At 32.7% G+C, this 15,477-nt stretch overlaps 1 protein-coding gene across 12 annotated transcripts in view; it reads left to right on the top strand.

Moving 5' to 3' along the window:
* PDS5B (PDS5 cohesin associated factor B) overlaps positions 1-15,477 on the top strand; it is a 180,022-nt gene that overhangs the window by 65,338 nt on the left and 99,207 nt on the right. For all 12 annotated transcript variants that reach the window (XR_004817026.2, XR_004817023.2, XR_007405849.1 and 9 more), the window contains exons 4-8: positions 2,435-2,521; positions 2,629-2,726; positions 3,320-3,446; positions 9,640-9,720; positions 13,626-13,766. Coding sequence is in view for 9 of the 12 variants with exons in the window: in XM_025462529.3 (XP_025318314.1) it covers positions 2,435-2,521; positions 2,629-2,726; positions 3,320-3,446; positions 9,640-9,720; positions 13,626-13,766 (534 nt within the window). In the remaining 3 variants the exon portion in view is untranslated. The remainder of the gene's footprint in view (positions 1-2,434; positions 2,522-2,628; positions 2,727-3,319; positions 3,447-9,639; positions 9,721-13,625; positions 13,767-15,477) is intronic.

Here is a 15,477-nt window from a genome sequence, read left to right as displayed (position 1 = left end):
GAAACTGAGTTAGAGAAGGAGATATTAATCTCCTTAATATTAATACCAGTGTGGAGAAAATTATGGGTAATTTAGTTTTACTTTATTTAACAAGTATTGTTGTTAATTATGTGTCAGGAACTGGATTTAGTGTGGTGAAAAAGGGTCCTGATATGATCCCTAATAATTGGGAGTGAGAAACCTCATTTGAGCAAGTCTGCCAGAATTCTAGTGTAGAATATCCAAACTGGCTTGGGTATGATTATTTTATATTTTGATTGGTAAAGAATCTCAGGATAGAGACAGTATTTGTAATTTAAAGGTGGACTTGAACTGTTAAATTTGAGAATGGTCAGAGGTTTAAGTAGGTAACATGAGGTGGTATATGCAGCTGTGTACCAGGATGTATATTGTGCTTTTTAATTATAAACCTCTAATTTGGAGATGGGCTGTGGGCTCTTCCTTACCAGTTTCTTATTGACATTCTTATGAAGAGGAAGGTCTAACTGAAGAGTGCCGCTACAGGTTTCTTCTACCTCTTGTGGATTTCTCAGTTTTCATAATCAGTGACCTATCTCAGGGCTTTGGAGTAGTGAAAAGCCCTCCCAAAAGAATAGTTACACATCTGTTCTATTTATAATAGGACAATTTATAAGAAGAATATTGAGGAACTGAGATTAAATTCGAGTCTTTTTGGATTATTCCATAGCTGAAAAATTTAAAGTATCTTACTTTGGTCAAATTTTTTGGTCTTCTTTAAATGCCTCTTTTCTTTTATTGGGGTAGTACTTAAAAATAATTCATTTCCAGGGTATTCTCTAAATATTTGTGGAGTAGTTTTCATTATTGATTAGTATAAAGTTTGTGTTTTTCTTTGTCTGCAGTAGCAGTCATAGAAAACTGACACTTTTGATCCTCATTTTCCAGTGTCAAATTATTGTTATCATCAGAAAACCCTTTGTATATTCCTGTCTTCATATGTAGATCAGTGATCATTGGAGATGTTATAAATGGGTGACTGTTATTTGTCTCTGGGTAGTTATTATGGCACATGGTGTGTTTGGGTTTGTTTGTTTTTTTGTCACATTTGGAGGATTTATTCACAGAAGATGTATTTTGTACAGTACTACTATCAAAGTAACCATTTTGAAGGATGTACTTTTCATTGTATTTTTTTTTATTTTTTATTTTTATTTTTATTTTTTTGTATTTTTTTTTTTTTAAAGCTCAGCAATTAACTGTATGTTTTCTCTTTTAAAAATATTCTTGTTGGGGGCATCTGGGTGGATTGGTTGGTTAAGCTTGTCTGCCTTTGGCTCAGGTGATGATCCCAGCGTCTTGGGATGGAGCTGTGCATTGGACTCCCTGCTCAGCAAGGAGTCCACTTCTTCCTCTGCACCCCACCCCCTCACTCGTGTGCTCTCTCTCTCTCTCTCAATAAATACAACCCTTATTATTTTATTGATTGATTAGCATGATTCCTTTGCACAATTAGCTTTTATAATTTTACCCTTTTCCAAAAATTTTAAAACATCATCTTCATAAAAATTCCCCTAAATGGACATTGAATCTTTCTCTACAGGTACAAAAGGAAGACATAGTAAAAAATCAAAAGCCAAGAGATGGAGATAGATTGAGAAATGGTGGGGAAAAAATAAGTAATTATAATGATTAGGTAGGAAGCTTGACAAGTTAATGTCTACAAGACTTTTTAAAATTTCTTATTCTCTGTGATTCATTGTCTTTTCACCTGGTGATTTATTTTGGAATTTTAAGCTTCCTAAACTGTGTTTTTGATGGATAATTACCTTTATAGTGCTGTTCCAGCAAACCCTAATTAGCATCATCACATTATTAGTATAACCTTTGTTAAAGCTGTGTAATACTAATGACATTATTAATGTAACTTTTATACTAATAATAAGATAAATTTTGATTTACTAGTTTTGGGGTCTAGTTTTTTAACCTGCTTTAAGGTAAAGTTTTTCATTTGCTAAAATCATGGTAAATTATTTACTATTTTCCTGTGAAGGGTGATAAGGTATTTAGTGTTTTCAAATAAGGTTTTATATGATTTATGCTTTTATTTTTTATTTATTTATTTACTTATTTATTTTTTAAAAAGATTTTATTTATTTATTCATGAGAGAGAGAGAGAGAGGCAGAGACACAGGCAGAGGGAGAAGCAGGCTCCATGCACAGAGCCCGACATGGGACTCGATCCCAGGTCTCTAGGATCAGGCCTTGGACCGAAGGTGGCGCTAAACCGCTGAGCCACCTGGGCTGCCCCTGATTAGGTGCTTTTAAAAAGTTCCAGCCAAATACAGTTTTTCCTCCTGGTTCTTTACAGTTTATCATGGTAGACACATGAGTGCTGAATTAGCTTTAGGAGGTTAGTGAATATTTTCATTTAGCATTCATAATCTAAATAATACTTTGTTTCTCTTTTTTGAAGGATATATTTATGTTTATAACAAGGCAGTTGAAGGGGCTAGAAGATACAAAGAGCCCACAATTCAATAGGTATTTTTACTTACTTGAGGTAAGCAGTATATCATGAAATGACTGACATTTTAAATTGGTTTTTATGTATGTATATTTTCACTAATTAAAGTGTTTATTTATTTATTTATTTTTGCTTATTTTTAGAACATTGCTTGGGTCAAGTCGTATAACATTTGCTTTGAGTTGGAAGATAGCAATGAAATTTTTACGCAATTATACAGAACATTATTTTCAGTTATAAAGTAAGTTTATTTTACAAGGCATGTCATTTTTTTTAAATATAAAGAATTTAGAATTTATAGGCGAATATGCATAAACTGTTATGATGAATATTTGGAAGGCTAAGAGTTGTAACTTATTAACATTATTTTAAGAGACTTAAAAATGAATAGTATATCAGTTTTCTAAGTTATACAAAAGTGTGGCAGAAGGCAATCTATAGCCATTATGAAAATATTTTTGTATTTTATATTTTTATCTTTTTATTAAATATTACTCCTTAGTTCATGTAAATAGTTGTTGTATATTTAATTTTATCTATTAGAATACAAAGCAATTTGATTTCTGAATTTAAGGTAAAACTAAAGATGATACTTGATTTAGTGACTTCTGATTGTGAAACAGACTAAAATTAGGGAATAGTAATCCAGGAAATGTAGTTTAAAAATGTATTTTGGATACTATAAGATTTGGGAGAGAAGGAAACTTTAAATAAATACATGAATTTGATTAATTAATATTCTAGTATCATGTTTTAGGAAGTGTAGTGTTTGTCAGTACCATGTTATGATTAAATCCTGTACACTGTAAATAAAATACCTGTTTTAAATTTTAGCAATGGCCACAATCAGAAAGTTCATATGCACATGGTAGACCTCATGAGTTCTATTATTTGTGAAGGTGATACAGTATCTCAGGAGCTTTTGGATACAGTTTTGGTAAATCTGGTACCTGCCCATAAGGTAAGTAGTAGTATATACTGAAATATGTCTAAAGTCCTTTAATATTAAGGTGAAGAGTTTGTGCTTATGTTCTAAATATACTTTTTCCTGCTTTAACCTTAGTTTTTGAGAATCTGTTTTATTAATATTAGTTATGTTGAATGTTAAGTTAAATATGGTGCACTTAAAATTACTAATTAAATAGGTGTAGTTGATGTAATAAAATATCTGTAATAACTCAGTTTTGTATAGGATATGTTTTGGGAGTGATAGCTACTTAGATGCTGTCCTATAACTTTATGTCAGGAGATGCTAAAACCAATTAGAGCCTTAAGTGAAAGACAGCAGTAGTGTAGATGGAGAGGTGGGATGAAATTAAAAGAGAAGTCTCTCCTAATTTGTAATCAAAGAATATGTTGATGATAGTGTTTCTTCCCTGGGTGATATTACTCAAGATGTGTGTTTGTGCGTTTCTTTCTTTCTGACTCTCCAGGAAACAGTTGGAAACGAGTGTTTCTGTCAAAGAGAGAAAAGAGAGAGCTTAGAGAGAGGGGCCACTCAGTATAAAGATTTGTGCAAATTGAACACCTTTCTGGCAAGATACAATCTAAGTTTACAGATACATGACATTCACAGAAATAATGCTTCAATGAACATGACCTCATAGTATTTCCAAACTCTTAAAGGAAATAGTTCATTAGTGCAGAAAGCCAGATACTGCAAATAGCTTTAAAAATTCAGTTAATATATTTATTAGATAAAAATAATGCCCTTAAGGGAATGAAAGATCACCTATGCTTAAAGAGATCAAACCCATAAAAACAGGAGTTAAAAACATGATAGCTAGATACATGAAAGGAGAAGTTTAGGGAAAAAGTAGAAATGAGAAATGGCCATTGAAATTAAGATCTCTATTGATATTTAGAGATCTGAGAGACATAGCAGAGGAAAGTATACAGATAAAGTGAGATAAAGAACATAAAATATACTGAGACATGAAAAGTAGAATGAAAAGGACCAGTATATTTAGTAGTGATTTCAGAACAGAAAATGGAGAAGAAATGTTTAAATAGAAATTTGCTTAAAATGTCCCAGAACTGATGAAAAGCCTGAATTTATGAGTTAGGTAGCAAAAGTGTCATGAAAGGAATAAATAAAAATAAATCTCAGTCCAGGAACATCCTGGAGAATTTATAGATTGCCAAACCAGAAATAATCTAAAAGCACCCAGCAGGAAAAGGTGTAGACCCCTCTCACCAAGGAATAGTGATTAAACTGATTGTTCACTTCTCAGTAGCAAGGATAGATGCCAGAAGATAATGGAACTGTATTTCTGAAGTGCTAAGATAAAATAATTGTGCATTTGTGTGTATATGTGTGTGTAGTTGCATATTCAATTTGAGTGAAATTGACTTTAAATATTCACTTGTCAGTAGATTCCTACTGGAATGGAAATTGAATGAAAGAAGAAGAAATAATGGTGAAGAAATGCTTTAAATAAGAATTGATCTATAAGAAAATAGTAACAATAATAATTATAACAATTATTTAAAGAGATGTTAACAAAATGGTCCTGAACTACTGGTTACAAATAACATATAGGATTAAATGGCTTAATGGAGGGATGGCTTAGTGGTTGAGCGTCTGCCTTTGGCTAGGGTTGTGATCCCGGGGTTTTGGGATTGAGTCTTGCATTAGGCTCCCCATGGGGAGCCTGCTTCTCACACTGCTTTTGTCTCTGACTCTCTGTGTCTCTCATGAATAAATAAATAAGATGTTAAAAAAAATTAAAAAAAGGAGTGGCTTAATGGAGTTAATGAGTGATCTAATCTTGGTGGTGAGCAGCATTATAGAGCTACTGATTAACTTCTAACTTGAAATATTCATATTAAATTTTTCAGAATTACAATAAATGTAAATGGTTTAAGTTTACTACTTAAAACAGATTGTCAGATTTGATCGAAAATAATCCAGCTGTTCAATAAGAGATAAGAACAAAATACTGTCACAAAAGATTCAGAGCTTTAAAAGGATGGGAAAAAGATTGCCAGGAATGTTCTAACTGAAAGAAAACTGAAGCAGCTTGTACTGATATTAGATGTAATAGTCTTTACTGGGTAAAGAAGGTATTTGTAGAAGGATAAAGGGTTTAATCTCAGGAAGATATTCCAACTTGCATGTACATAGGCTCAAATATATAATGTATATATATTGAAAGAATATTAAGGAGAAAGAAACTCACAATTTGATGGGCCATTTTAACACTTTTTCCGGTGATTGTAAATTAAGTAGATGAGCATTTTGTAAGAATATTGAAGATTTTAAACAAAAACAGACCTACAGCAACCACAATTAATCTATCAAAAGAATAAATCATATTTACAATTATAAGGTATTTAGAAGTGATAATTGATACATATTAAAACGTGGGATATGACATAAAATATTTTTTAAATCTAATTTTATTAAGTGTCTAATTCAAGAAGTTAAAAAAAATACCTGAATATACAGAATATGTAAGGAAGAAAAGAATGAAGTACAGAATTCAATAAAACAAAATATAATGACATTTCATAAAAACTCAAACCTTGCAATTTGAAAAATATTAAGCAAATCCTTGGCAAGTTGAATCAGAAAAAGGAGATGGTATCAATATATACTTTTAGAATGAAATGGGAATGGCAGACATTAAAAAGATAAAAAGATAATTCCATGAAGAATATTTTATGGTAATATTCTTGGAATTAGGTAAAAGAAATTTCTAGAAAATATAACTTCAAATTTGTCTCCAGAGAAAATCTTGAGTAACCTTTAACCAGCAAAAGAATTCTAATTGGTTTTAAATACTCTATCCATACAATGAATAAAATCTCTTCCTCCCAAACAACAATAGCAGCCATGAGAAGAGCAACAACAGTAGAACACAAACCTATTACAGAAGAACTTAACCTGAATATCAGGAGATATCTACTAATCGTTTAAATAGCATCACAATCCTAATAACAAGCAAACTTTTTCAGATTATAGAAAAGGAAAAAATGTCCCACAATTCACTGTATGAGTGGAATATAATCTTCATAGGGAAACTAGACAAAACCAAGCAAGTAAGAAAAATAGACTAACTTGAAATTATAATCACATAAATTGAACATAATAACGTTTGGAATAGTGTAAACTAATGTTGGGAATAAGCAAATTGGCTTTATTTTAGGAATATAAGGGTGGGTTAACATGAGAAAATATTAACAAACTAAGATATTTATGTAACAGATCAAAGAAAAAATATCTATATAGAACAAGTTTGATAAATTTCAGTGTAATTTATGATAAAACTTCTTAGCAGATTTGAAATAGAAACTTCCTTAAAGTGATTAGGTTATGTGAGATACTAAATGGTGAAATGTTGAAGTGTTTTCTTTGAAGTTTAGGAACGCTTTTACTCAGCAAAAAGGCAACACTGTCATTTTTTTTTTTTTTAACACCGTCATTCCTAATCAGCATTAATTAAAGGTCTTAAGTTAGTGGAATAAAGTGAGATAAATAAAAGATATAAGGACTAGAAAGAAGAAATAAACTGAACTTATTTGCATATAACTGCAGAAAACACAAAGCCACATACAGTTAAATTTCTAGAACAAATAAAAGTCTGCAAGATTGCTAGATGTAAGTTCAATATATGAAAAGCTGTTGGTATACTTTAATTAATTTGTAGCTTTAACAAAGACTTGAGCTGTTTAGAATTTCACAAAAATATGCAGCTTTATGGTGAAAATCATTATAATTGACCAAAAAATATAAAGACTTAAATATACTGCATGATTTATTATATTTATGGGATGGAAGACTCAGTATCATGATGTCAGATTTCTGCATGCTAATAGATAATTCAGTCAAAATAGAAGATTTGAATGTTTGTGGTTGATTTCCCAAACTGATTTTAAAATTCATATTGAAAGGGTGCCTGGTGCCTCAGTGTTTTGAGGGTCTGCCTTAGGCTCAGGGTGTGATTCCTGGGTCCTGGGATTGAGTCCCCTGTCAGTCTCCCAATGGGGAGCCAGTTTTTCCCTCTGCCTGTGTCTCTGCCTCTTTCTCTGTATCTCTCATGAGCAAATAAATAAACCTAAAAAAAAAAAATTCACACTGAAGAGCAAATGGCCAATAATAGCTAACCATTTTTGAAGAGGAATAGAAAGTGGGGACTTATTCTACCACCTGGTGTTAAGACACTGCTTCTATAATTCTTTGTAATGAGGCAGTTAATAGACAAAGGGATATATGGAAGTAATGGAGAATTTACAAATGGATGCAGAGTTATATAGAAACTTGAGAGTATGGGTATTATAGGTCACTCGAGGGAATAATGGACTATTTAATGACTGGTTTTAGGACGGTTAATAACCATATGGAAGGGCAGCCCGGGTGGGCATCGGTTTAGCACCGCCTTCAGCCCAGAGTGTGGTCCTGGAGACCCGGGTTGGGCTCCCCGCATGGAGCCTCTGCCTGTGTTTCTGCCTCTCTCTCTCTCTCTCTCTCTCTCTCTCTCTCTCTCTCTCATGGATACATAAATAAAATCTTAAAAAAAAAATAACCATATGGAAAATAATATAATTATTTTACACGATACATAAATATAAATTACAGATGGAATAAAGATCTAAATCTGAAAAACAAATCTTTAAATTTTTATTTGAAATTATAAAGCGACATTGAAATCTCATTGTGGAGGAGAATTTTTCTTTTCTTTTCTTTTTTTTTTTTTTAAACGTTTACTTATTTATTCAAGAGAGACCCACAGAGAGGGGCAGAGACATAGGCAGAGGGAGAAGCAGGCTGCATACAGGGGGCCTAATATGGGACTTGATCCCCGGGACTCCAGGATCACACCCTGAGCCGAAGGCAGACACTCAACTGCTGAGCCACCCAGGCGTCTTGAAGAGAATTTCTTTAAAACAAAAAAACAAACAAACAAAAAAAAGAGGTAGCACAAGTCAAATAGAAAAATATTGATGTATTTGATTACATTAGTTTTTCGTCTAAAAACTTCTCTCAGGTACAGTAAACATTGTGAAAAAACAAGTACAGACCTAAGAGACGTTATACCTACAAGGAACAAAGGTTTAGTTTGTAGAATTTATAGAGAAACTCTGCAAATAAATAGGAACAAAACAGCCCATGTGAAAAATGGCAGAGGTAGAATATAAGAAAATTATTTTTTATATGCACAGGGAAGCATGTACAAGACATACAATTTTTAATGGTCATAGTTAGGAGAAGGAGTAAATAAGCTGTATTATGCAGTAAAATACTAAAGAGCAGATAGAAATGAAATAATTCCATAGAAGCATCAATGTAGGTAAATCTAAGAATGTGAGTTTCAAGGTATCTAACAGCGTACCTGTTTTCTGTAATATATTTAAATCGGAATTTAAATAAATTCCTTTATTTGTTCTCTTTTAGATCTTTGGCGTTGTTTCTGTCATCAGAATTTTTTTTTAAAGATTTTATTTATTTATTCATGAGAGACAGAGGCAGAGACATAAGCAGAGGGAGAAACAGGGAGCTGGATGTGGGACTCGATCCCGGGATTCCAGGATCACGACCTGAGTGGAAGGCAGACGCTTAACTGCTGTGTCACCCAGGCATCCCATCAGAATTTCTTTCTTGTACCTTTGTCTTTTCATATTTTATTGTTTGATGTTTCTTGTTTTACCTTTGACCTTATATGTGCTCTTAGATGTGCTTGAGTAAATCTGCTGTCCCATAGCTGTCCCAAACTCTTGTCTTTCCCCACATCTGGGCCCCCATTTCTGTTCACATTAGAACTCCATTCACTCTCTCATGATGTTTTGGTGGTTCTGGACCTGGAGTAATACAGCTTGTATTTGTACTCAGCTGAACTGATTTGACTTGGGGACTAGGTTTCGAATGACTATTTCCTTTCTCCTCTTCTAATAAACATTTATTGGTCTTTTCTAAATGTGATTTACCCTATGCTATGAATGAGATAGAGAATGTAATTATCCTTTCTTGGAAGGGATGTATGATCTAAGTAGACCAGTTAGTCTTAAAAGAAGAAAAATAACTTTGCTTTTTCTTTTATTATAATTGAGTCTTAGTTTTCTCATTTATTTACTCAGGAGTAGATTTTTGAATACAGGTAATATTTTGTTTTTCATGGTTAGAGATATATACAGATATTGTTTATGTTTTTCAGAATTTGAACAAGCAAGCATATGATTTGGCAAAGGCTTTACTGAAGAGGACAGCTCAAGCTATTGAACCATATATTACCAATGTAAGTTTTTCTTGTAATTGTCAGAAGGATTAGCCATAATTTTAAAGATCGCTAGAAGCAAAATTTCAGCAAGTAGTACATACTTTTGAATTTTGTTCTGTTTTAATCATTAAGTAACATATTTTCTTTCTCCTTAAAATTATTCTTGTTTAATATTTTATGGAAGGATAGCACTCAGTTTGTTCATTCGTTTGCTGCTTTCACATTGCCTGGGAACTAAAATAGCTTTTATTTTCATTAGCAAGATATCTTTCTGTTTGTTTCCATGTTACAAATAGAGCTAAATGTAATTAGATAAAATATATGGAACTTTTCATTATTCAGGGAATGTACAGCTTTTTGGAGATTAAGTTGATTTGTACAAGAAATAGATAAGAACTAATACCAGGGCTTTGTAAAGTTGAAGGCAAGTATGAATGGCAGCAATTTGGTGACAGTTGTCTATCTTATTGTCCCTGGGGATAGATTTCATATACATCAACCTTTTCTGAGAAAGAGGAAGAATTGAGATGAAATGAGCCCTTTCAGTATCATCCCAATCTGCTTATTTATGATCGACCCATCTTTTAGCTGTTTTTCAGAAGAAATGTATTTTAGCCGATAGATTCACTGATAAAATGCTTATTTTGGGTTTTATTTTCTCTCCAGTTCTGTTGAGTTGCACAACTCAAGAGGGCACCACTCATGTGAATACATTCCATGTGAATAAATATGGAACATGGTGTTAATGTTGGCCTCTGGATTTTTTTTTTTTTTTTTTTTTTATGATAGTCACAGAGAGAGAGAGAGAGAGAGGCAGAGACACAGGCAGAGGGAGAAGCAGGCTCCATGCCGGGAGCCCGACGTGGGATTCGATCCCGGGTCTCCAGGATCGCGCCCTGGGCCAAAGGCAGGCGCCAAACCGCTGCGCCACCCAGGGATCCCTGGAATTTTTTTTTTAGCAGTTTTCTCTACTTTCTTTTTCCACTTTCACCCAACTTCAAATATGTAAAGGATGTAAATCTGTCCCTTGAAAAGAAGTGAGAAACTCATTTATAATCACGTATTTAATTTTCCTGAGGATTTATTGAAGAAACATATTTCCTGTAGTATATAAAAAAATGAAGTCAATATATGAAATACATCATGAAATGATGTGCTTTGAAAAAGTAACAAACTTTATAGAACACGATCTTGGTAAATCCCAGGTTTTGTTTCTGACTTATGGCCTTAAATAATTCTAAACACAAGATGACTTGGTGTCAAAGTGTATTTGATTTGTAAGGAAATTGTTTTGGAAGGTGAACTTCCAGAAGCTGGGCAATCAAATTATGTAATCTATCTTAATAGCTCCAAACTGGCAGGGAATTCTAAATAATGATTTCTGCAAGTTTTGTAAGTCTTGGGTATTAGCCAGAGTTAAATTAGTTGGATTGAGTGGGTTGAGTTTTTTCATTATTGACCTAATAGCGTTTGAAGTGAGTAGACCCAGACTTAAGCAGTCTGTGTGTGATTAATGAGCCTTCCCTTTTCTTTTGCTTCAAGTGCATCTGAATGACCATCTTCATGGCCCATTAGACACACTAGGTGAGCTCCTCCTGGTGGTCATTTATTTAAATTGGCATTACCAAGCCACATGTTTTTTAGGGGAACACTTTTTTGATGCCTTTTTTTCTGGCCAAAAAGAAAGCAAGTATCACTGTTTGCTTAGTATCTTTTTTGAATTGGGGAAATAAATATTTGACCAGATAATAAAAATAAAAAGTCCCAAAATAGAATTATGGTATTTATTGGAGCTAGGTGATGGTTTATTTTACTATTCTATTCTCTCAACATATGGTTATGTTTGAAAATAATTATTAATAAGAACTAAAAAAAAAAAAAAGGACAAGAGAAATACTTTTAGCAATCTCAGGTGTTTACATTCCCTATCACTAGTACCTTATATTAATTGCCTGTTCTTAGTTCTTGCTTGCAGAAGTGGAGCTGCTCTCTCCATACTTTCTTGTGGTATCTTTATCAGAAGCTGGGGGATGAGAGGCACAAGATTAGGAGAATGGTCTGAGCACACTTTCAATTGTATGTTTATTCCTAGTACTTTTTCCATTGTTTTATCTTGTTTTCTTGTTCCTTTATTTGATGATTAGCTAAGAAATCATTAAGAATTGCTTTTTTCCCTCTTTTGATCCTTTATACATCTTACTTCTCTACCTCAAACTTCTATAACCACATGTAAAATTACTTTCTAGTAAACTTAATTGTCTTGTAGGATAAAAATGAATACAATATTAAAATCTCAGCTTTTTGAGACTTGTACATATAGTAGCCATTATTTATTTGTCTTTCTAATAGAGAATTAGCAAGCAAAAATACAGGTAGGATACTGAGGTAATACCACATTTCTGTCTCTTTTGTACTTATGTCTTTTTCACTATTAGGGATATGATATAGACACATTCAAGTTTGTTTTTTATAGATAGTAATTCTTACATATTTAGGACTTAAATTATTGTGGTGTTATAGGTTATTCTTTCAAAATAAAATTTGACAGTTGACAAGTTAAAAATGTGTATGTCTTTTTTAAAAAGGTCAAACTATCAAAAACAAAAAATATTTAGTAATATTTTAAGAAATTATCTGCATGGATCACTTATTGATAATTTTTTTATCAGAACTTTTTTTTTTTGAGAAAGAGACAAAGAGTGTGCGCACGTGCAAGCAAGCAGGTGGGGAGGGGCGGGGAGAGAATCTTAGGCAGGCTCCACAGTGTGGGGCTCCATCTCATGAGCCTGAGATCATGGCCTGAGCCAAAATCAGAGGAGTCAGACCCTTAACCACCTCAGCCACCTGGTGCCCCCTAAGAATGTTTTAATCACAAGTTTTAAATTGCTTAATCTTGCTAGCCTCAGCTTTTGCATCTGTAAGTTGGAGTTAATAATGCTTGGAGTGATTGTAGCGAATGTGTTTTTTAATGTGAAAACAATTTTTAAATAAAGTTGACCATTTAAACCTAAGGTAGAATTTCTTGCTGACTTTTAAGTTACCCATACTGCTTTCATTAGGAGGCAATTATTATAAAAGAATTAAATTTGTAGTGTGAAAATCGGTACCCCATTTGTAAATAAAAGACTAATGCTTTTTGGAAGAAATACTTTAATCAACTCTCTGCCTCTTCTGCTAGGTTATAAACCGTTATGGAGAGCATAGATTGTTTTACTTATAGTATCAGTTGCATATATATTTTGGGCACCTATGCTATGTCAGAAACTATGCTAGACTCTTACTATACAGTGGAGAAGACTGACTTGGTCCTTGCCTTTTTAGAAGTGTTAAATAACTGTTATTTATGGAATTTGTAAGAAGTTAGCCCAGGGAATTTTTTTTTTAATTTTTAAAATTTTCAAATGTGGTTTCTCCAGACTGGTAAAGAGGATGGCATCCTCTTTACATCACATGGCAGGGAGGCCAGATTGGAAAGGATTATTGTGGTCTTGTTAAGGAAAGGTTAGATTTACTGTTTTTAAACAGGAGAAAATTTGTGAATGGAAACAAAGCCATTTTATTTTCAGCCTGAATGAGAATTTAACCTTTGATGTCATGAAATTAAGGTATGTACACAAGTATAACTGTATTACAGGATAAAATATAGTAAGTACCATAATGGAAAAAAAGTGTATTTGGTAGGCAGAGTGTTGATTGATAAGCTAATCGATAATATAGGTACAAATTATCTATTATTATGGATAAGATCAATTTCATGTACAGGGTGAATTAGCCTGTAGTTGTTTTCCACCTACTGTTAGAAAATGTTTTGATAACCTTAGTTTAACTGTGTATAAAATAATAATTTAATTGAATGATAAGATTTTAGAAAATTTATTTTATCTATGGTGTTTCTATTAATGATAAGTTTTCTTTCTCAAAAGTTTTTTAATCAGGTTCTGATGCTTGGGAAAACATCTATCAGCGATTTGTCAGAACATGTCTTTGACTTAATTTTGGAGCTCTATAATATTGATAGTCATTTGCTGCTCTCAGTTTTACCCCAACTTGAATTTAAACTAAAGGTAACTATTCTAAAAGCGTTATGGTTCTGTCAGCCAGATTAGCAAAGAGCATTATTTGTGACTCTTTAATTTTTCTGGTAGTTTTAGCTGAATGTTACGGATGTGGTGGTGTATTATTTTTAATTATTTACATGTTTGTACCTTACTTATTTGTCTGCAGTACCAGGTATGGTGCCTAACTGATAGTAGCTACTTAATTAATGATGATATTTTCCTTCAGATAATTTCCAGATAATTAATTTCCTTCAGATAATTAAATTGTAGATTGTGACTAACTTCTGAGGTCTAGTGGTACATCAAGCTTCTTTTCAAGGTACAGTTTATAATGGTTCCCAAGACTCCTTGATTAAGTCATAAAAATAGTTTAGGGTCTATTATCCACATATTGTGAAGTATTTTCCCTATGTGCATATTATCTTATGCCTGTGTTGAAAGCTCCATTGCTTTTTTACATGGTTCTCTGGAATGTTTTGGTAGTGTGTTCCTATTGCTTTGACATTAAATTATACCATAAGATTAAGTTTCATTTGTAGATTTGGGTGGGGAATATTCTTTGCTCTTTCAGATTATTACAGGAAGATTAAATAAAGCTGGTTATAATTAATAATCTTTGATGCAACTTGATGTACTACCCAGAGAAATTCTTAAATGATTTCTGTGTTGTATTTCTTATTTGTAAAAATTTTGATTTCTCCCTTTCAAAACAAGAAAATAAACCATCCATATTTGTAGTGTGGATACCCAACAAAACTAGCAAATGCTTACTCTCCTTTTATTCTGAGGCGTATTTTTGGTGTATTTCTCAAATGAGTCACTTGATTCACTGGCCTGCCTGCCCCATGTTTTCCCCTGTAGTTAGCAATTTTGATGAGGCAGAAGGCAGTCATACTTTTATTTTTTTTGTTGGTCTGATACTCTTTAATACAAATATTGAATACCATAAGAAATATAAAAATAAGGAATCATCATCTCTGTTTCCAGCAAATTTAACATCTAGTATAGAAGAGGAAAATAATTCAGATTTAATAAGAGACCAGATATTGTAAGTGTCCTCAAAGATAAACAGCATACAGTGAAACAAAGGAAACAGCTATAGAAGCATATAGAGGTAGAAAGGTGCTGGGTGAATTTATGGAACACAAATAATTTTAGTTGGGAAGTGACATGAAGTAAGTTTAAATCATACCTGGCTGTATATTAGAATCTTTACCTACGGAGCCGGAGTAAACAAACAGATGTCCAGGCATTAAACCAGAGGAGTTGTTTCGATCAGAATTTTTGGCAGTAGAGTCCAGGTTGTCAGGTTTGGGGTGTTTTTTTTTTTTTAATTGTTATTTATTTTTTCTCCAAATTTTTATTTAAATTCTAGTTAACATAATAGTGTAATACTGATTTCAGGAGTAGAATTTAGTGATTCATCACCTGCATATAATACCCAGCACTCATCCTAACAGGTGCCCTCTTTAATACTCACCACCTGTCTAGCCTATCCCTCCATTAACCCTCAGCTTGTTCTTATCATTAAGAGTTTCTTATGGTTGTTTCCCTCTTCCCAAATGTTCATCTGTTTTATTTCCTAAATTCCATTTATGAGTGAAATCATATAGTATTTGCCTTTATCTGACTTATTTCACTTAGTATTACACACTCTAGCGCCATTCACATTATTACAAATGGCAAAATTTCATTCTTTTTGATGGCTGAGTAATAT

Source organism: Canis lupus, chromosome 25, assembly GCF_003254725.2.
Source record: "Canis lupus dingo isolate Sandy chromosome 25, ASM325472v2, whole genome shotgun sequence".
Lineage (NCBI taxonomy): Eukaryota > Metazoa > Chordata > Mammalia > Carnivora > Canidae > Canis > Canis lupus.
The sequence above is the reverse complement of the archived record's forward strand: the minus strand, read 5'-3'. Positions and strand labels throughout refer to the sequence as shown.